Source organism: Lynx canadensis, chromosome C2 (genome assembly GCF_007474595.2).
Source record: "Lynx canadensis isolate LIC74 chromosome C2, mLynCan4.pri.v2, whole genome shotgun sequence".
Taxonomy (NCBI): Eukaryota; Metazoa; Chordata; class Mammalia; order Carnivora; family Felidae; genus Lynx; species Lynx canadensis.
Window position 1 is genome coordinate 71,065,244 of NC_044311.2, and position 22,977 is coordinate 71,088,220.

The 22,977-nt window shown below is 39.3% G+C and overlaps 1 protein-coding gene across 1 annotated transcript in view; it reads left to right on the forward strand.

Moving 5' to 3' along the window:
* The window catches only part of KCNMB2 (potassium calcium-activated channel subfamily M regulatory beta subunit 2), a 240,906-nt gene extending 219,006 nt beyond the window's left edge, over nt 1-21,900 (forward strand). Inside the window, exons 4-5 of the mRNA XM_030330289.1 lie at nt 1,240-1,435; nt 16,187-21,900. Of these exons, the coding sequence (XP_030186149.1) occupies nt 1,240-1,435; nt 16,187-16,471 (481 nt within the window). The 3' untranslated portion in view covers nt 16,472-21,900. The remainder of the gene's footprint in view (nt 1-1,239; nt 1,436-16,186) is intronic.
* The last annotated feature ends 1,077 nt before the right edge of the window (nt 21,901-22,977 follow it).

Sequence of the window (22,977 nt, forward strand, 5' to 3'; positions counted from 1 at the left end):
AACCGCTTTCAGATCTTCACATCTGTGCTTAGAACCATCTAAGACTTTTTTTCCCCTTTGTATAAGCAAAATCTGACCATCCATATCCTAGGAAAATACAATTTGCCACGCCAGAGGGGGTCAGGGCCAGTAACCTGCCTCCGGCATAAAGCTGGACATGAAAAGGGAAGTCAACACATGTCCAGCAAAAGGAAAGGGTATTCATCTGTGAAGAAAATGTGCTGTTTTCTGATCACAATAGTAATCAGCTTATACCCAGAGGCAAAACTTTGATTGCTTGTGTGTCTCTTCTTAATCACAAATGTTACCCTTGATCATAAAATTACATGTATTTTAGAAGGAAAACTGGCCAATGGGCAGCTGGAGGTTTGTTTACTTTTTCTTTTTTGATCTTTCTAATAGAGGTTCCCAGGACACTGACATGAACCCATTATCTCCATGGAAGGGCCTCTCTTCCACTGTGTTCAAAGGGTGTCAGCGCAGTACCACGGAATAAGCCTGGGCCTTAGAGAAATGCCGGACTGGGTAGAATCGCCATTTCCATCGCTTTACTAGCTGTGTGCCCTTGAATGTTTCCTGATTTCTCTGACTCTCAGTAAACTCACCTTAAAAAAATTCAATACCCAACCTATAAAGTTTTGGAAATGTATACAAAGCACCAGTTAGGGTGAAGACAGATGCTACAAGTGATCGGTTTTGGTACAATGAAAGGGTGGAGTTATCTTTTCTCCCTTATTAGAAAGACCATACAAAGAAATGTATCACTGACCTCGTATCTATCAAGTTAGATGTCAAGTCCGCCCACCCCTCTGCCATCTTCCCTCCGCTTCTCTCTTACACCTCTGCTACCTACAAACTAGGCAGACACTGCAGAGGTGAGGACTGGGGTGTGACGGCTGACAAGATAGGAATGCAGGGTGATTACAGGTGTGATATAAAAGATGCCTTATGCTTACCAGCGAATTTGATAAAAAAGTAAAAATCTAACTTAAATCAAGCATTGGATATTATAGTACATCTGATAGAAGTCACTGGAAGTTTTCAGGTGCCAGGCAGTTTATCCATCTTTATATTGTACTTTGCCTAAAGCTGCTCAATTCAAAGGCATAAACTATAACAAATAGATTGTACGATAGACTTGGATTCTTCAGGTTAAGGAGCTAACAGATGATCCCCTCTGATTATGCCTTCCTCGCCCTTAGTGTCTGGGCCTGTGTTTATTCTCCCCTCTCTCTGTAGCGTGTGGACTGAGGAGTCTCAATGCACCTTGGTGAATGCATCCATCACAGAAACATTTAACTGCTCCTTCAGCTGTGGTCCAGACTGCTGGAAACTCTCTCAGTACCCCTGCCTCCAGGTGTACGTTAACCTGACTTCTTCTGGTGAAAAGCTCCTTCTCTACCACACCGAAGAGACCATGAAAATCAATCAGAAGGTAGGAGCTTGGCACACACACACACACACACACACACACACACACACTGCATTTCGGTCACCCCCACAGAGCTCCTGCACTCGGCCCTCTGAAGTCCTCCCATGCCGGCATTTCAAAGGAAAATACCACTGGAAAGCGGGCCCTGCCTCATCCATTCACAGAACTATGTGACTCTTGCCTGGGAGACATTTATTTTCTGTGCATGTTGTGGACAGATCATTCCCCCTTTTTGTGGTAGTGTGGATTTACCCTTTACTTTCATCTAGGAGAGTAAACATTCTATCATTTCTACACAAATAGACTAGGTCGTTCAAAGCAAACATGCAGCTTAGTCCAAGTGGTACAAGCCAAAACAAAAACAAAAAAACAAAAAAACAAAAAAGAGGTATTCGTCATAGACCTGAGAGCACTAGGGTAAAACTGCCTTTTGCTTGCCACAGGAACATAACTTAATCCCTCAGAGCTTCAGCTCCCTTTTCTCTAAAAGGAGAAACATAACAATGGCCATCTTGCAAAGTCATTTGGAGAATCAGAGCTGTGTATGTAAAGTGTGGAGCAGACCATGGTGCTTGGCACAGGGGAGACCTTCAATCCATGGTCACGGTGTGTGTGTTTGTGTTTCTCTCCTCATATGCACTAAGTTCAGAGAGGCTGAATTTTCTAGCGCCAATATATTCAACTCCACAAGGCAGATGGACAACAAAAGTGTATTGTGTGAAAGCTGTACAGAACACTTGCATTTCTAAGGTCTGAGATGATGAGTAACGTGTCAGCAGGACCAACCTGCTATTATCAATGTTAAGTTAAATATATTGAGTATAGGATTTATGGTAGCAATTTAGATATGCCAAGACCACCTGATGTCACTCTCCAGTAGGATAACTGGCTCTCATTACTAGGATACAAGCCTCATGAACCGTACTGTTTCTGTAAAAACTTTTATTTCCATCACAGTTATCAGCACCTAAATGATACAGGTTATATGTATTGAAAAAAATGCAGTAGTTTGGAAATTAGACACTAGAACATAGGACCTGTTTTGTGTTATATGGACACAAAGTAAGAAAATCCACCTTGCATTTTGGCCACAATAACTTGAAAGAATCCTTGCAGATATCTCTGAGGACTGAACATAATGAATATTTCAGAGACCATCGTTTGAAAACGTCTGCTCTGATTTCCTTTCGTTTGTGGCAGCTACAAGTAATACCAATCCTAACCCTGTTCTGCAAATACATAAAGCTTGGCTTTTGCACAAGTGTTTGTTTTTCAAGATCTTCCCTCAAGTCAGATCTTTAAATCAAAACTGACCTGTAATGGCAAATGCCTATAAAACTCTCAGATCTCTGTGGAACTGGAAATTGGCCAAAGTTGAAGAGGCATCAAAAAGTAGGACAAATTTCCCTTTCCTCATTTTGACATTTTATCACTACAGCCCTGTGAATTCATTATTTAGGCTATAAACAGGGAGTGAACCTACCATAGAAAGTTTCAGTTAAAAATTTAGGACCAGTATCTGTCTGTTGTCAGCATGATACTAGGTCATTGTTTGGTTTATTTGCCCCATTACCTTGTTTTTAATCGTGGATTATAACATACAGAAACATGCGAGAAATCAAAGAGTGCAGCTCAAGTATTTATCACAGAGACCACCACGAGGGTAAAGAAATAAAACATTTCCTGCACCGCAAAAATACCCCTCACGCACCCTCTCAATAATAGGCTGTCTCTTGCCAAAGATAACAACCATCCTGACAATATGGTAATTACTTTTTTAAATTTTTCTTTGTAGTGTCAGCACCTAAGCCTATGTCCTGAAACACTATCTTTTAGTTTTGCCTGGTTTTTAAACCTGATATAAATGGAATTATACAGAATATTTCCCGTTGTGTCTGACTTCTTTCACATAATACTTAGGTTTGTTAGAGCCATTCCACTTGGTGAAGGTTCATTCATTTCCATTACGGTATCATATCCCACTGTATGACCATGCCACTTTATTTATCCATTCTACTGTTGATGGACATTTTGAGTCCTGTACAGTTTGGGGCTATTACAAATAATTCTGCCATGAATATTCTTGTATATGTCTCTTGGTGCACAAGCATGCACATTTCTGTCAGATATAAACCTGGGAATGAAATATCTAGATCAGAGGGTACACACATCTGAAAGTTTAGTAGATAATATCAAATGGTTTTCCAAAGTGCCTGCCCAGCTACACTCCCACCAACTCTAAAGATATGAGAGTTTTTATTGTTTCAAATCCTTACTGACATCGCTATCATCTGCAATTTTAAATTTTTTTTTTCAACGTTTATTTATTTTTGGGACAGAGAGAGACAGAGCATGAATGGGGGAGGGGCAGAGAGAGAGGGAGACACAGAATCGGAAACAGGCTCCAGGCTCTGAGCCATCAGCCCAGAGCCTGATGCGGGGCTCGAACTCACGCACCGCAAGATCGTGACCCGGCTGAAGTCGGACGCTTAACCGACTGCGCCACCCAGGCGCCCCTCATCTGCAATTTTAACTTTAGCTAATGTACTGATATTTCTTTGGGATTCTGATGACTAATATTGTCACGTTCCTTTTCATTTATTTATTGGCCATTTGGATGTTCTCTTTTGTACAATGTCTGTTGAAGTCCCTTGTCCATTTTTCTATCAGATTATTTCTTCTTCATATTCATTGTAGGAATTCTCTATAACTAGATATGAACCTCTGTTGGTTACATGCATTGTAAATAACTTCTCTCATTCTGTGGCCTTTTCAATTTCTTCATGATGTCTTTGAATGAAAGAGCTTTCTAATTTCAGAATAGACAAAATTTTTTGTCAGTCTGTTTTTGCTGTTGTGGTGGTTGTTGTTTTGGTGTTTGGGTTTGGGGGAGGTTTTTTTGGTTTGTTTTGTTTTTCTGGTATTTTTTTGTCCTGTTTAAGAGTCTTTAGCTATCCTGAGTTCATGAACTCACTCTCCTAAATTATCTTTGAGAAATGTCATTATTTCTCCTTTCACATTTAGAATACGATCTGCCTGGAATTGATTTTTATGAAAGTGGTTTCTTTCCACTGCCCCCACCCCACACACCCCCCCACCCTCCAGCCACCACCTCCTACCACCACACCCGCCACTCCCCACACACTCACCCCCTGGCTTCCCAAGACTTTATTTAAATTCAAGTTGGTTAGCATAGAGTATAGTATTGGTTTCAGGAGTAGAATTTAGTGATTCATCACTTACATGTAACACCAAGTACTCATCACAAGTGCCCTCCTTAATGCCTATCACCCATTTAGAACCATCCCCCACCCACCTTCCCTCCAGCCTGGTTTCTGGGTTTCTCTTTTTTCTCATGTGGATAGCCATTTGACCAAGTCAGTTTATGAAAAGACCACATTTTCCTCACTGGATTATTTTATAATCTCATTCCCCCCTTTTTTTCTTGGATGTTATCTTTTGTATTAGTATTCTTTTAGGATTTAGCCTACAGATTACAACTTGTGATCTTGACTAAGGACATTAAAACATCTTAACTCCTACTTACTATTTTCCCAAGGTATATATTATTATTTTATTCTATATGTTTTTTTTTCTTAATGTTTATTTATTTTTGAGAGCGAGAGAGAGAGCACAAGCGGGGGAGGAGCAGAGAGAGAGGGAGACACAGAATCCAAAACAGGCTCCAGGCTCTGCGCTGTCAGCACAGAGCCCGACATGGGGCTCGAACTCACAGACCACGAGATCATGACCTGAGCCGAAGTCAGACGTCAACCAACTGAGCCACCCAGGTGCCCCTTCTATATACACTTTAAATTCATGCAGACATTATTATTGTTTTTGTAGGTGGTAGATATTCATTTAGATGTGTCCTCATGATTCTCTATTTTTATTATCATTCATTCCTTCCTTTATCTCTGTTTTTCCATCTAGGATCATTTTTCTACTACATAAAGAATACTCTTCAGTATTTGCTTAGTGCAGTATCTGCTCTAATGAATTATCTCAGCTTTCATTTGTTTGAAAATATTTTTATTTCATTTTTATTCTTGAAGGATACATTCACTGAGCCTAAAATCTGAACTTGGCTGTTATTTTGTTTCTGCACATCAGAAACATTCCATTGTCTTCTGGTAAGCTTTATTACTATTTAGAAATCAACTCTCAGTCTAATTGCTGCTTCTTTGAAGCTAATCTTGGTTTATTTTACAGATCATTTTATTTGGTTTTCTATAGTTTAACTCTTAAGTGGCAGAGAGTGCATTTATTTTTATTTAGCCTGCTTACTGCTTCCCAGGGCTTCTTTTGCTGTTCCTTGATGTTTTTCCTCAATTTCAGAAAGTTCTCAGTCAGTATTTCATCAAATATTCTCTACTTTGATTCGCTCCTCTTTCTCCTTTTGGCACTCATACTGGCCATATCTCTCTTTTTTGTAGCTATCCTCTGTTAAATCTCTCAGTGCTTCATCCCCAATACTGACCTATCTTCTAATTTGTAATTCATTCCTCAGCTTTGACAAACCTACTGTTAAACCTACCCATTGGGTTCTTAGTTTCTCGTATTGTATTTTTCATTTTGGGAATATCCATTTGAGTCTGTTTTATCATTTCTAGTTTTATGAAATATCTCATGCTTGTCTTTTAAATCCTTCAACATTAAAAGTAAAATTATAGTTATTTTAAAGTTTATCTTGATGACTTCAATATCCAGAGACACTAATGTGTTATTTTCTTTTCTTCTCTTGTATGTTTTCATGTTTGTCTTGTAATATCTGGTTATTTCTTATCAGGTGTCACATTTGCAAAATTATTTATAAAAATAATTTTAAGCCTGGGATGATGTCATGATGTCATCTTTTCCAAATAGTATTTCTATTTGTTTCTGCTAGGTTCCTGAATGTATGAGCCATACATGATCATGTCATTCTGACTTCATAAACTGAGATATACAAGTCTGAATTGAAGTCCCTTTGGAGATATAATTCAGGTTGCCATTATTCCTAGAATGCAGTCCTTTCAAGGTCCCAATACAGTGAATGGGGGGGGGGTGGTCATTGGGGCCCCTACCTGATAGATCTTCAATGATGGTTCCTGCCCCTACCTCTGCAAGGCTGTCAAAAATTCTGTTCGGCTTTCTAGGCTTTCAGTCCCCTTCTAGAATCAGCATATACTCCCAAGGGAAAGGTGGCACCAAAGGTGGCTCACCCTTCTGGCCCCACAGCTCTTCACGCTCTGGACAGCTGTCCTCTGCCTTTAATCAGAAGCATATTTGGGGGGCACCTGAGTTAAATCAATCAATTAAGCATCCGACTTTGACTCAGGTCATGATGTCGCAATTTGTGAGTTCAAACCCCGCGTAGGGCTCTCTGCTAACAACTCAGAGCCTGGAGCCTGCTTCAGATTCTATGTCTCCCTCTCTTTCTGCCTCTCCCCTGCTCGCACTCTGTCTCTGTCTCTGTCTCTGTCTCTCTCTCAAAAATTAATAAACATTTAGAAAAAAAACAAGTATATATATTGAAAATACAGTTACCGCCACATCAGAAGGTCATTAAACCACAATCTTCATGCAACATGGGGAGTATTCAGGATATTCCTATAGAAAACATAAAAATATTCTCTATGTGGAGCTCTCCTTCCTATTACCCTCCCACAAGCTTACAGTCTGCCCCAGAGTTGCCAAGAAATGGGCATCGTTTTTTTGAGATACATAAGGCACCACTGACCATGTTTGATCTGAGAAAACAGGAGGCAAAAGGATATCAGTCAGGCTGTCTGTACCTTTGTAGAAAATATCCAAAAGAATTTTATTTTTAAATTTTCAATCTCTCATATATTCTTTTTTTTTTAAGCCTTTAAACCCAGTGCCCAGCCTCTTGTCAATATTACAGTTGGAGCTGCTTAAGCTGATAAGCTGGCATGCTCTTGTAGAGCAATTGGCTGACTGTTCCTGTTTGCTGCAAGTGGGCTCAAGGGCCCCTGCCTCTCAAGGCCACAAGGCCGTCAGAGGAATCACAAACAGTGGCTGACGATTAATTCACTATGGTTGTTAAATTCCTCAATGCTGATCTCCTTTGGAAGTTTAAAACCTATTCTGCCCACCAGGGATTCTCAAAACATGACTCTGTAGTTTGAGAGTGGATTTAAAATGAAATTTGGTATAAAGCAAGAAAACGTATCCATTAAAGGGGTTCTGAACTCAATGCCAATGTGTCTGGGGCGGGAAGAGATGGTGTTTCCCACACCATCAAGTAATCCTCCAAAACCAGCTGAGTGTCCTACAATTCAACTCAAATCTGACACTATCTACCCAGAAAGAGCATTAGATTCCTTACATTAAGAGCCTGTTCCAAAAGACTGTCCCCACCTCAAGTTCAGATGCCAGTCACAAGCCCAGGTTGTCAGAGATTCCAAAAACCCCTTCCTTAAGTTCAATTAATTTGCTAGAGTAGCTCACAGATGCAGAGACACATTTTGCTTATTCGATTCCCAGGTTGTTTTAAAATTATAGAACTCAGGAACATCCAGATGCAAGAGACATATAGGGCAAAGTGTGGGGAAGGGCACAGAGCTGCTCCAAGCATGCCATTCTCCCCAAATCTCCATGCGTTCACCAACCCGGAAGCTCTCCTAACCCTGTCCTTTGGGTTTTTATGGAGGCTTCATTATCTAGGCATGATTAATTAATCCATCAGCCATTGGCAGTTGATTCACTCTCCAGCCCTTCTCCCAGGAGGTCAGGGGGGTAAGACTGAACATTCTAATACTCTAATCACATAGGTGGTTCTCCTGGCAGCCAGCCCCAATCCGTAAGTGTGGTCCCAAAGTCACCTTATTAATCTAACAAAAGACGCCTTTATAGCTCTTATCACTTAGGAAATTCCAAGGGTTTTAGGAGTTCTGTTTCAGAAACAGGAACAAAGAACAAATATTTATTTCTTATTATAAATCGCAATATCACATCCATTCTTTGGTTATGTGGGATAGTACCATATTATATTATATTTTATGTACAATTGTCATAGGGAAGACAGCTATTATTGATGTAATAAGTTCTATAAACTAATCAATTATTTGCAGCTCCAAACTCACCATTGTCCCTCACTTCATCACCCATTTTGAAGCCTTTGGGGTTTACAAAATGCAGAGAATATACGTATCTAGACAGGGATTTCTCAACCTCAGCACTATCGATATTTGGGGGTGTGGGGGCGCAGGGGATAATTCTTTGTTGTTCCATGAGGGTGGCTTCTGTCCTGTTCAATGTAAGATACCTGGTCTCTGCCCCCTAGATGTCTAGCATCCTCCCCTCTCCAATTGTGACAACTAAAAATGTCTCCAGACAGTGGCAGAACAAGACTTTATGTAGCTTTGAATTTAGATGCTGTAAGATCCCAAAATCCTAAGCAAAGTTTGGAAGCACTGAAGTCCTCTACATTGTATTGGTAGGGTAAGGGTAAAAGGGAAGAAACATGAGTGAAGTTGAAAATCTAGACAGGAAAGAAAAGAATCCGATATTTGTCAAATGTCTGCCATATATAGTGTCCCCAGCACTATGCTAAGAACTTTACAAAAATCATCTCATTTAATCCTGACTAAAACCATACTCCTAAAACAACAGTCAAATTTTATCAAGAGTTTACAACGTTCCAGGCACTGTATCATATTAAATATTTTACATGAACTCACTTATTTTTTTTTTACGTTTATTTTATTTTTGAGACAGAGAGAGACAGAGCATGAACGGGGGAGGGCCAGAGAGAGAGGGAGACACAGAATCGGAAACAGGCTCCAGGCTCTGAGCTGTCAGCACAGAGCCCGACGCGGGGCTCCAACTCACGGACCACGAGATCATGACCTGAGCCAAAGTCGGACGCTTAACCGACTGAGCCACCCAGGCACCCCTGAACTCACTTATTTAATTACAGCAGCAACCCCACATTTTAGGTACCACTATTATCTCCACTTTTTTCAGTAATGGAACTGAGCTCAGAAAATGAAATAATTTTCCTAAAGTCACACATTCGCTAATTAGGTCTGAATAAAACTCGAAGTCTCTTCATCTCATCCTACTGTTAAAGAGGAAAACATGAGAGCATCCCCTTGAGAGGATGAAAAATCTAATTCTATGAAATATTTATCCTCTGATAATACGTTTTAGTGCACAGGTGAGAATCCATGCCATTCCATCATATCCCAAGAGCTGCTTAGAATCAAAAGGCCATCACACACAGAATAGAATTATCTGTGATCCATGGGGAAGGTCAGGGCTGTGTATTCATCACCAGTTTCCAAGAATAGATACTAAACAGATAGAAGTGAACCCTGAAAGGGGGCAGAAGACATGCCTGGAAATGTGACGTATGAAATCCCCATAATTAGCACTTTAAATTGAAGGATATCTATGAGACTTTTGCTGAAGCTACCTATGGACCAGAGATTCAGAAATGCTTTTATGATTGACAGAGTTTAGTCACTTCTTGCCAAAACTGAATTCTGGGACATCCCAGGGCACCTTTGTGCAGAAATGAAAGAATGTGCCCAAAAGGAGCCTGAACTAAGCATCAAGAAGAAAAGCATGGAGACATAATCTATTCCTTTCCAACTGCTGAGAAAGAAGATCATGTCAAAGGGCAAGGTCAGAGGACGTGTCTGACTTACTCTAATCCTAACTGGATACACTGTGAACTGGGAAGGGGGATGCCTCTGTGGTTTAGCCATCTTGGGTATTGACTAATCTCAAGACTTCAGATGGCTTGTATTTAGTTAGTAGACTTCCTGGGTCCTTTTAGCTTCTTCTCTACTTCAAATCAGGCAGAAATGCCGTTAACAGCGTGGCAGCTCTGGGAAACACAAGAAAGGAACACTTCTCTCCGGAGAGACCTGTGTCTCGATACTGAAAGGAACATTAGCGCATAGCAGAGTGTGAAAGCTGTTTTCCTTTCCTCTTCCAAACAATTCAAACAGTCCCACTTGCCAAGATCAAGCAGACAGTAGATTTTGTGGGATTTTTTGGATTTACTTTTTTTTAGAAGCCACGATAAGGAACAAGAAGTCTCAAAAGGGAAAGAAAACAACATCCCGACTGACTCTCTCTCTCATCTCTTTTGTCCATCACTTATATCCAAAAAACTCAAAAGTTTAAAATACACTTGTGGACTGGAGTAACCCAGGGCTTCCAGCAGGTGATCTCTATATTCTCTCAACATGCGGATCCTTTCTTCTTCTCCAGCACAGAACACAAACCCTGGCATGTCACACAGTGGACCAGCTTCATCACCACATGCAGGACATTCGTTGTTTGAGGACACGAGAAACAATTCCATCTGACTCTAGAACCAAGAATATCTATGTTTCACATGAGCAATCTTTATGTTTTTATCTCATGGCCATGGTGGGCTTAGGATGCCCTGGCTACTAACAAGTTCTGAGAGCAAATTCGTGGTCCCCCCTATGGAGGATATATCTTTACTGAAAACCTCATTAGCTTCATTCCTGGTCCCATTGTTATCACCCCATCCTTGCTTTATAATCTCTTCCTGTTTCTTTCTAATGATCTGCCTTGTATTATTTATGTTTTTTTTTTAATGTTTACTTATTTTTGAGAGAGAGAGAGAGAGAGAAAACAAGCAGGAAGGAGAGGATGGGGGGGCGGGGGCAGGGCAGAGAAAGGGAGACACAGAATCTGAAGCAGGCTAGGCTCCAGGCTCTGAGCTATCTGCACAGAGAGCAATGCAGGGTTCAAACTTATGAATCGTGAGATCATAACCTGAGCCAAAGTTGGATGCTCAACTAACTGAGCCACCAAGGTGCCCCTATTATTTATGTTTTTGATGCCTGTGTCTAGCATGCCATCAGGCACATTAGAGACATTCAACATTGATTGGACTTCATTAAACTTCTAACCCCTCTCTGAAATAAAACTCTTCTCTTTTTGTAAAAGAACAAATGAAGAACAAACCCTTCCCTTGAGGCGATACAGAGAATTGATAGCCCCTTTCCTACCAATATAAAAAAGAGAGGCTGGCCAGTGAGGTTACTCAGCCAAACCATCCCCTTCCCACTGCCCCCCACTTCTCCCCACACCTTTTATGTTTAGGGTGAAGGCCTGTCACTATTTACTTTATACATGCTTAGCAAAGCATGTCTAAGCAAAGCCCAACAGATAGTTCCTCAAAACTTCTGTCCATCATCAGAATAAAAATAACTCCAGTGATATCAAAGATTCTGGAAGTGAGGTTAATAAAAGCGAATTTTCAGCCACTTTTCAAAGAATTGTAGAAAATATGCAATGCTGGGTCTTCATTGCCATGTAAGGGCCACAAGACAAGTTGTCAGGACCCAGGTTTCTTCAGCTAAGAGAGGAAAGGCCATACCCCTGAGCCAGCTTGATGGTTTTCAATACCAAAGAGAATTTAAGGGATTTGGGAAAGCAATAAGGTTTGTTAACAAAACTCAGGATTGAGAACAGGTATGTGAGACTATGTCTTCCACTGAATAAGCATCTCAGAGGCTTGAAAGTTTTATATATTCATATGTTAAAACACAAAAGAAAGAATGACTCAAGGCCATGGTAAAAAAATTACCATATTTTTATTAGTACTTAAGTGTGTTGTGTGTATAAAATTATAACTCATATGTTCCTTTATCATATATATCATGCAGAGTCTAAAAGTTAAATCTTTCTTAACCCACCCTTCCCACTAAAAAAAGAAATGATCTAAAATGCTGGGATTTTTATCTTTTCAATCCACATTATATTTTCCAAATAAACATAGATCACTTAGTAAAGTTTCCATTTGCTGAAATGCATTCTGCGTATTTTAAACCAAACACAGAAAATGATCCTCCAAGCATGCGATAAAATCATAAGATCATTAAACCTTCACCCCAAATTCACACCAGCCTCAGGAATGTACACATGGCTAAGTTTGAGCCATAGAGACAGAAACCTAGAATCCTAGTGTAGGATTCAGCATAATATCAACTCTCCTGGGACACAAAAGCAAGGACCATAACATAAAAGCCATTGAACGGCCCTCCCCTGTGAAAACCACATAACTAATAATTTTGCCCTCCTTAGAAGTTTCGTAGTTTAGTATGCAGCACTTGGTTGAAGACTTTAGAAGATCATGTGGACAATGTGATATTCCAATAAGAAAGTACATAAATGAAAATGTATTGAGGCTTTAGGCATATTCATCATTTGCTCTTCACACAAAGCCTGCCCGGAAGGCTCTGTTAACCCCTTTGTACAGATAAAGAAGTTGATTCTGAGGAGCCAAGTAAATTGCCTATAGAAACACAGTAACCAGATCTCCTGAACACAGCTTGAGCTCATTATGCGCACATGCATTGGTCATGACAAAAGAAGGATTCATCAATAACAAAAGTAAATGAATGATTGACACCGGCACAGTCCAATCTATATAGAACATGCCTTATCTGGCCATTCCAAACGTATATGAGACCCTGATAGTTTGAAACTTTAATAAGGAATAGTAAACCTGTACTAGATCCTTCCTAGACAGTCTCAAAAGTACTTTATATCAGGACGCCTGGGTGCCTCTGTCGGCTAAGCATCTACCTCTTAATTTTGCCTCAGGTCATGGTCTCATAGTTCGTGGGATCAAGCGCTGCATAAGGCTCTGTGCTGACATCACGGAGTCTGCTTGGGATTCTCTCTCTCCCTCTCCCTGTGCCCCTCCCCTACTCATTCTCTCTCTCTCTCTCTGTGTCTCAAAATAAATTTTAAAAAAACTTTTTAATACTTTACATCTCATTATACTTGAAAGAATCTTACCTAGTGACAGAATTATTGTCATTTGACTGACAAATGTTTCTTCAAAAAAAAATTTTTTTAAGCCAGATCAATTCACAAGAGCATAAGAAAAACTCCATTTTAATGGAATGCCAATTTTACTGAGATCATTTCAATAATTTGGTACTGTTAACCACTGAAACTACTACTATAAACTGTCTTGGCACAAAAATATACAGAAGCCTGATGCATTTATGATCTAAATTGGCTCTGTTCAAATTCAGCTACAAATGGCTTGTCTGTGATGTCTTTAATGCTTTGCTTCAGAAAACATTTTTTAAAGCTATAAAGACATGAGGCAGCTTTGAAGAAGAAAAAAATAACAAAGGTAGGTATCTCCATCCTGCCTTAAACTCTTTTGATCCCAAAGGCATCCAACTGGTAGAAAATTTGTTTCATGGAGTCATAGGCTAATTTTGTACTAACTTGTAACTCACTGAGAAATTCTGCTTTTTTGGAGCTACTTTCAGACCCTTAATGTTGTTCTAGTGCCAGCTCTCTGCTGTACTCATATTTATGAGTGTACTCACGTTTATTCTTAGCTGATTACACGGGAAGGTGTCAACCAGCCCTGCTATGAGAACATTACTTTAAGCCTGGTTTACGATAAATACCAGCATACTCCATCTCCATTCTTAACTAAGTAAGAATCTTCCTGCTGTTTATAGTCAAAGAATCCAATGATTACAGCACTGTAAACAAAATAAGGGAAAAAGAGTAATCCAAACATACTCCATTAGCAAAACCCATTCCATTTCTTTTATATTTTTTTTCCTGTGAAATCTACAGGTCTAAATTGTTCTGGAATTCCAGAATGTACCTTAAAGGTCAACAATACCCCACCTCATTTTGTGTCTCCACATACAGTTGTGTGAGTTGTGCACTGCACAACCTTTGGGATACCAGTCACACTGTAAAAAGTCATAGAAGTGAATATTTGTAAGCACAACTTGTAAGTTGGTAATAGCAGTAAAATATGTGAGGCTTTTTCATAAAATAAGTGTATTAGGACAATTTTTTGGCAGAAAAATAATAGTGTTCCAAAGAGGGGACACAGCTGTCTAATTTACACCAAAACATTATATAGATTAGCAGTGATCTTGTCACAAACCAATTCAATTCAGAAAAATCAGTTAAGTTAATCATTTGATAATGTGTATAACAATAAGGCAGGTTTTGGTTTTTTTTGTTTTTTTTTTTTCCTGTTGAAAGGCAATTATGATAAAGAGGGGAAAGAGCTAAGGACTCACACATCTCCCTGGAAAGTGACTTAAATCACTGTTAGGGTGGCCAGTGACACAGGTGGCAAAGAATTGCACAGAGTGAAGCAACAAGCAAGACAAGAGTTTATTTACTCTTCAAGGGAGGAGAGAGGCCAGCCCACGTTTCTGTTAGGCTGGGCCTTTTAAGGGGTTTTGAAGGATGTGAAAGGGTTGCAGCTATGCTCTGGGGAGAGTGTGGGACAGGGTCAACTCGTGGCCAGTGGAGCAAGCGGGGGCAGGTTTCTCAAGGGGCTCTGACTGGGGCTCATCTGGGATGTGTGTTGTGGTCAGGCTAGAGAAAAATATGTTTTGTAGTCGGGGTCGATTTTCTAAGAATGTAATGCCCTGGGATCTAGAAAAACAAAGAGTTAAGGCCTACTGCAGATCCCTGTGAGTTTTGTCTATAAGGGTGGCTGGGGTGGGAGGGCAGGAGGGGGTTTGAATAGATTTCTTTCAATCACTTTTTTCCTAACTTTTTAAAAAATCAGTTTTGTCACTGCCCATTGACAGGCCAAGGGAAAAGGGGCACAGAGATTTCATCTCCTTGAAGACTGCTTTTTAAATGAGGAAAAAATTGGGGCGCCTGGGTGGCGCAGTCGGTTAAGCGTCCGACTTCAGCCAGGTCACGATCTCGCGGTCCGTGAGTTCGAGCCCCGCGTCGGGCTCTGGGCTGATGGCTCGGAGCCTGGAGCCTGTTTCCGATTCTGTGTCTCCCTCTCTCTCTGCCCCTCGCCCGTTCATGCTCTGTCTCTCTCTGTCCCAAAAATAAATAAACGTTGAAAAAAAAAATTTAAATGAGGAAAAAATGTGTTCCAAAGTATATGCAATAAATAATAAAAACTGAGGAGTTGGGGCAAGGCAGGGAAGAAAAAGAGACACAAAGAAAGCAATCCAAGAATATAAGTATGTAGGAGGAAAGGAGAGACATGTAGAAGAGATACAACAGTAAAGATAAGAGAGGGGAAAAGTTCAAAGGAAATATAGTGTAAATTTTCAGATGAGCACTGCTTGAAGAGTAAACTCATTTGGTTCTGTTTTATTTTTCCCTGGCTTATGGAAAAAGTTGCTTTGTCATGCTATCATGCTCACTGAGCATGAACAATTCATCACGGCTCTTTAACTAGTCAGTTTCTCTACCCTTTCCAGGATTCTTTTTCAGCAACTCACCAGAGGTATAGCTATTTCCTTGGCTACTATAGCAAGGTGACCAAGGTGACTTGGCTGAATAAAGTAAGCCAAGCAAAAAGAGAATAAACTACTTTCCCTGAGAGAACTGGTAGCTTTTGATATTATATGGACAGCCGTGGATAGACAAAAGACAGAAATTGACATTCTGATTCCATGGAAAAGTGTGTTCAGTAGGGAATAATTAAAACTCACCATGCTACGGTAAAAAGAATCCATTGGAGTCATCCAATTCTAATCAATAATCAAACTATATATGGGTGAACTATCTAGGTCCATCTGGGTCAGATACCTAAAAAACATTGTCTTCATTACTGTGTGAGATCTTAGGGTTTCTGGAGGCATTGGTTTGAATACGAAAAGAAAAACCATCATGATTATTTCACAGCTCATTAAGCTGACCTCAATATCCCATCCCCTCCTAGAACCAGACATACATAAATACACAAAGAAAGTATCTTCTGGTGACAGTTTATCTCGTTTTCCACAGTGCTCCTATATACCTAAGTGTGGAAAAAATTTTGAAGAATCCATGTCCCTGGTGAATGTTGTCATGGAAAACTTCAGGAAGTATCAACACTTCTCCTGCTATTCCGACCCAGAAGGAAACCAGAAGAGCGTCATCCTCACCAAACTCTACAGTTCCAACGTGCTGTTCCATTCACTGTTCTGGCCAACATGTATGATGGCTGGGGGCGTGGTGATTGTAGCCATGGTGAAACTCACACAGTACCTCTCCCTGCTCTGTGAGAGGATCCAACGGATCAATAGATAAAAGCAAAAGGGATGAGATCATTTTCTTTAAAGCTCAAATACTGTTTTCTTTCATTCTTCACCAAAGAACCTTAAGTTTGTAATGTGCAGTCTGTTATGAGTTCCTTAATATATTCTTATATGTAGAGCAATAATGCAAAAGCTGTTCTATATGCAAACATGATGTCTTTATTATTCAGGAGAAGAAATAACTGTTTTGTGTTGGTTGGTTGTTTTCATTATCTTGTTTTGATGCTGGAACTAGTACTTCCTTCTCTCGTTCCGCCAAAACAGGGCTCAGTTATTCATTTGCCAAGCTTTGTGGAGGAATGTAGACAATATCAACGCGATAAGGTCTGTGTTCTCAATTGTCAGATCTCTTGAAGACATTTCTGCAATATTTTTCATCATTCATTGTTTACTAAAGCTGCAGCCAAAAATGTTCTTTCTTTTCTTACTCAAAACTGAGCCCTGTAGCAAGTGAAGGGACCACATTTCCTAACTAAAGGATGTTAAGCATTTTCCTTATATTTCTACCATATCACTGTAAAGAAGGGAGAAAACCCAGACAGTTATTTCTCTTTTATTATTTTCTATTCATAACTTCAGATTTTTTAACTGATTTCCAAAAATAAGCTGTTTTCATCAACTGATTCTATAATCTCTTCCTGTGATTTAAATAGAAAATGAACAGAGCCCTTTTCCATTTAAGACCCTGCTACTGTGTGAGGAGATAACACTTACAAAGAGTTTCATTACCTGTGAATTGACTGAATGTTGAGTAGGTGCACCACTGCAATCCAGGAAAGTCTATGTCACTAAGATATTTATGTGAAAATCTTTATTCTATTTCAAGTCAACTGTTAGATGGTAAAATTAAGATCCTACTTGCTGGCCAAGACTGGTAGACTGATTTCAGTGGGTAAATCTACTGTGGCAAATTAACATATTGCAATGTTACTCTTTGGGAATTTATGTTTAACTTAACGAGTATGTAGTCTCTCTTTCTGACAAGTGTTCCCCATAGGGATTTTAAAACTATGTACACAGAATATTTGTCTCCTCTACATGTTTTATTTTTCTATTTACAATTCTATTATTTTTTTGCTAGATTTTATACACAGAGTAGACTTTTTTCCTAACACACACTTTAAATGAATAACAGCTCTAAAGGAAGACTTTGTTCACAATGCCATTTACTTATTGTGTTGAGGGGGGCGGGGTGGAATGAGGGATTGATTTTAAACAAAAACATTCCATCTTTTATTTAACATCAATATCAAAAGGGAAAGACACACATCTATCTTTCTCATCTATATTTAAGTACCCTTTTGTAATGTGGTATCAAAGTTTTCTACAAATTGGAAAATTTTACAAAACATATTTGTGGAATGAATAGTGAAACTAATCTGATGAAGTGGAAAATATCCTGTAATACTGTAATTCATAGTTTGACTTTCCATAAGCACATAAATCCTTAGGGTATAATCAGGACTTCAAATGTGTAATTAAAATTTAAACAAAAATCCATGACATCAGCAAGATTTGAATACCTCTTGCGTTCTGTTCTAAGCTGACAAGCCCATGGCAGTCCAAAAACCTATGATTCACTACATTTACAGCATTTAAAGAGATTATAAAGTCCCTTTGACATCCAAACACATACAACTTTCAAGCAATATTATGAATATTTGGAAAATATGATGGAAAATTCGACTCTTACTCTAAAAACATAATTCTGAAGATGATAGAAAAATCGTGGAGCTGAAAATTTATAATCTTCAATATTTCTTGAGCTTCCCTTCAAGTAATCCAAAGATGACTTTTATTTTTTTTTTTTTAGGACTTGTAATTAAAAATTCCCAACTAATGTTTCAGAGAAGAATGAAGAAATCTCAAAATAAAGACACCAAAAAGAAGTTAACTAGTGCCCTCTAAGTTCCAGTAAAACAACGGCCCCTTCAAGTAATTTAAATGTATCCACAATTAAATGCTCATTATTAAAGGAGAATGAACTGGGAATAATAATAATGTCTTAAATGCTTTGCATAGGTTAGCTAATTTAATCTTTATTACAATCCTATTGGAGGGATCATTATTATTTTCCCATTCTATAGAAGAGAATGTTGAGGCTTAGAGATGTTAAGTAACTTCCCGAAGGTTACACAGATACTCAAATGGCAGAGAGCTGAGAAAATACCCAGCCTGTACCTTCTCCCCCATTTCCATGGCTTTGGAGTATTGTTGATAACACTGAGGAATGCTAAAGTTGGGAAAGGATTATAGGGGTAAAAGGTAAAGAAGATCACTGAGCTGGAAGGCAAAGATATCTTTCAAGACATGGTGACTAGATGACTTCAGGCTTCTCAATTAGTCTCTTGACTTCTTTAATTATAAGATTAGAATGTGTGACCAGCTGATCACTGAGTCCCCTTTTAACATTAACATTTCATCCTAGGTGTATGGAAGGAAGGATGAATACCATTCTCCAACCTTCATAGCACAGAACTGATCCTCAAATAGAACCTACACATATTTGTCCATGGATTAAAAACGGCCTCCCTGCTAATATTCCCTATAAGCCACATGTCCCTTCTTTAGGGCCCAAAACTTTATTTACACCTCCCAGAAGCAGAGCTCTGAGTCTCCACATTATTCAACAAAGATGATATCCCTTACAGAATACCTATGCTTCCAAATCACTTTCATTAGCCAATTGGCATATCCCATCTAAAACTTTATTGATTTCAAATTCCCTGAGTTGTAATTATATTAAAACCCAGAAAATGGTAAATATACCAATGATTGCATGCAAATAGCCATAATAAAAAATATGGCTTTCTACAGAAAGCCACTGATGAAGTGCTGACTGATCATAATGATGGTGTAGGCAATCATAAAATACCTCTTATATAGGCCACGTGACATTTAGGGTTCCAGCACATTACTCTTTTCTCATTGCTGTAAATAACCAAAAAAAGTAATTATGCGTGGCATTTATATAACAAATATTATTTTCAGTATGTCAAGCCATAAACATCACATTTCAGTGGATAAAACATCTTGACACTGTAATCATTCCATTGACATTAACAGAGAGATCTGTTAAGACAGCAAAATAATATAGGCAGTTGATGCAAGTGAGTTAAAACAATAATTTTAAAGCGATGATTTGTCATTCACAAGCACAATTAAATTTCCTCCCCCCCCCCCGCGCCAAAATACCGAAGCAAACAATGCTCCAGCAAGCAAGGGAATTTTTGTCCTGATGAGGAAAAGGAGGTGATTAAAGGTTGGACATTGTTCCTCTTCTTCCCAACTTCTACTTTTTTCCCTTTCTCTATGTAAAACATTCAGTAAGAACAACCTCACAGTTCTGCGGTAACCACGCCAATGTATGTACCATGTGAGAAGTTTGACTCAAGGAACAAAGTTTCAGGACTCTCCTGAAGAACCTGTCAGGGTGATGTGCACAACAGAACTAAGCAGACAACTTTTTAGGTGAATCTGTTCCACCTTTCCATAATGGCAGCAACTGTAAGGAATAATACAAGTATACAACACTGCCTTCTCTCCTAAGAATGAGTTTGTGATTAACCAGAAGGGGTCAAGACAACGTATATGAAAAAGTAGAGAGAGAGAGAGAACAGTTAGGTCTCTAATCCACATCTGTGAGCATAGTATCTACAGAGGGTTCATATGAGGTTGACCTGGGGTATATATGTAAAATGCCTAGCACTGTATATAGCATATAATAGATGCTTACCAAGTGGCAATTATTACTATTAATAGCAAAATGTAGAAGTAGTATTAATAGTATTAATCATATAACCACTAGTAGTACATAGTCTCTTAGAGCTAGAATAGCTCAAAAATGTCGTTTTGCCCAGAACTCACAGCAATGCCTAAATCCCTTCTACAACATCCTTAGCAGGGATCATCTAGTGATAGGGATAGTTACTACTTGAATCCTGCCAGCAGTGGGATAGCTTACCAATTAATAAGACAATGCTGGAAAGTTTTCCTGATACCAGTTTGAAATCTGCCTCCCTATAATATCTACCCACTAAATTCACACAAAATCAGATCAGTACTCCTGTGTCACTAACTTACCCTATTAGTGCGATTTTATTAAAAAATGGAGGAGGGATTGGGGAAAGAGCAATTTTCATTTGTTTAGAATACAAAACCATGGAAAATCACACATTCAGCCAGGATTATGACATAAATGAAAATTTATAAATGACATCAACTTTCAAAGGTTAATAATATACCTATTAGAACCTACACATTCATAAATGAATTGATGAGCTAGCTTAACCCTCAGATGCCCATGTGAATTTTAATCCTGCACCATCTCTCAAGTAATTTCACTGTCTGAAATTCTACATTGTGTTCTTATTCAACTCTGACACCAGACTAAGTTATCTAAGTAACCAGATTACTTAGGAGCATAGATATGTTCCTAACAAGACACTACTATAATTATGCCATGGATTCGCCTTGGCTAAAGTACCATTCTCCAGTGCAAGGCCAAGGAACTGGAAGGAAATGTCAATCTGTGAACTCCAGCAGTGACTTTATGAATTAACTGCTTCATTTAGGTAGGAAGAAAAGTTGTTCTCTCAATATAATCACCTAATTAGGGCTTCCAGAACTGTTCTTTAGCCAGCTTCTTCCAAAACAAATGTAATCCCCAAGCCCTTGCAAGTTGTAATGTGACTTGTTACCAACATAGTGTGATATCAGGACATGGAGAAGGCTCAAGGTCGTCTACACAATTTCATCCCCTATTAGCACTGTTAGCAGTACCAGAAATTGCTTTGGGTAGAAATCACAACTTCCCTTCATAAAAATATCTCTGTCTCTCCATCTCCCTCTCTCTCTCTCTCTCTCTCCCTCCCTCCCTCCCTCTCCCTGTATCTCTCTGTTTCTCTCTCTCTCTCTCTCTTTCTCCTAGCTCTTTTTTTTTCCATTGGTTGTGTTCTTAATCTTCATACACCAGCAAAGATGGCCCCATGGTGACAAAATTCCTCATGTCTAAAACTGCAGGAGGAGACTAAGCCAGAACTCCGCTCAGTCCTCCAAACTGCCAGCTCTCTCTGTATCACTTGGCCACTACTGACCCACCCCAGTCACTACGGAGCAGCCCACTGGGTGGGGTCAAGTAACTCCCGAAGGAAAATGGACATGTGGAAAGAAGAGAAGAAGGGGTGCCAGGCAAGCAAAAACAACAGATATCCACTACCGGCAACCTGGACCAAGTGCTTCTACCAACAGAGATTTTGGGTGAAGGAGAAAGAGCACTGCAGACATGAGAAAAACTCATGGGACTGAAAGAGTAAAAAAGAACTAGTACTCAGAATTTACTTTGCAATTTTTCTATCACTCCCCCAGTTATTAATAAAATTTAAAAGAAAAAGAAATTTCTGATTTTCATTCAATGAGAGATGCGGGGATACTTTGGTTTCAGCAAAGGACACAAGGTTCCCTTAGAAACAACTGATAGGGCAAGAAGAGGGAAGATAGGAAACAAATTAACTTAAAAGGGAGAGGATGATACGCCACGGGGAAAGGAGACTGGGAATTCAAAAATCGAATTAAAAAAACTATTGCTATTCATCCAATACTGAAGAATTCCTCTGTGTGTTTCTTAAGGGCCTTGGATTCTTTGGACTGATAAATACCTATTTGGACTAGCACAGATTCAGTTGTCCCATTTGCTGCTTATTTTGGAATAAATTCATTTAAGGAGCATATGAAGAGAGGAAAGCCTGGGTTCTTTCTACCCATTAACTTTTTCACACATCATCACATTTCAGAAAATGATTCCTTCTTGGACCATACAGTGAGAGATCTTATCACAGAGATAGCAACAAGAAGCATCCACAACCTTACCTACCATCTGCGATGCCATGGTGACCTCAGCATCTACACATCCATATAACACTTTCAACTTAGGTCTGTCCAAACTCATCAGCTTCCACCAAAGCTCAATCCTTTTATCTGGTGCATTAAAACTCCAGCAGTCAGTGAGGCAGCTGCAAACCCTGAAAGTTAGCTCCTTCCAGTGGTGAGGAAACACAGCAGGCCACCCTTGCATCATCCTTGACATGACAGAAGTATCCTTTTGGAACAATTAGCAGTATGTGTATCTAACTGAACAATTAGCAGTATGTGTATCAGCTGCTGTAGCTAACATCTAGCAATACTGGGAAGAAAGTACAGAGTTTAAGCTCGGGGACTCATATTGTATACAAAAGATATCCCTTCCATTCAACTGTTGTCGCAAATACACAATTTGGTGCCAATAGTACAGTTAGATCCATCTCTAGAAAGTCATAATCAGCTGAGAAATTTCAGCTTTCCTAGAAAAAGTGTTCTAACTACAGCTCTGGCATCCATCAACAGAAATCTCGGGAGCCAGGCCCAGCTCCACCAGCTGAGGCCTCTCACAACAAACTGGGTTTGAGCTAACACCAGTTTTGAAGCTAACATTTCAAAGAGGCTTTCCAGGCCTCCGTTTCT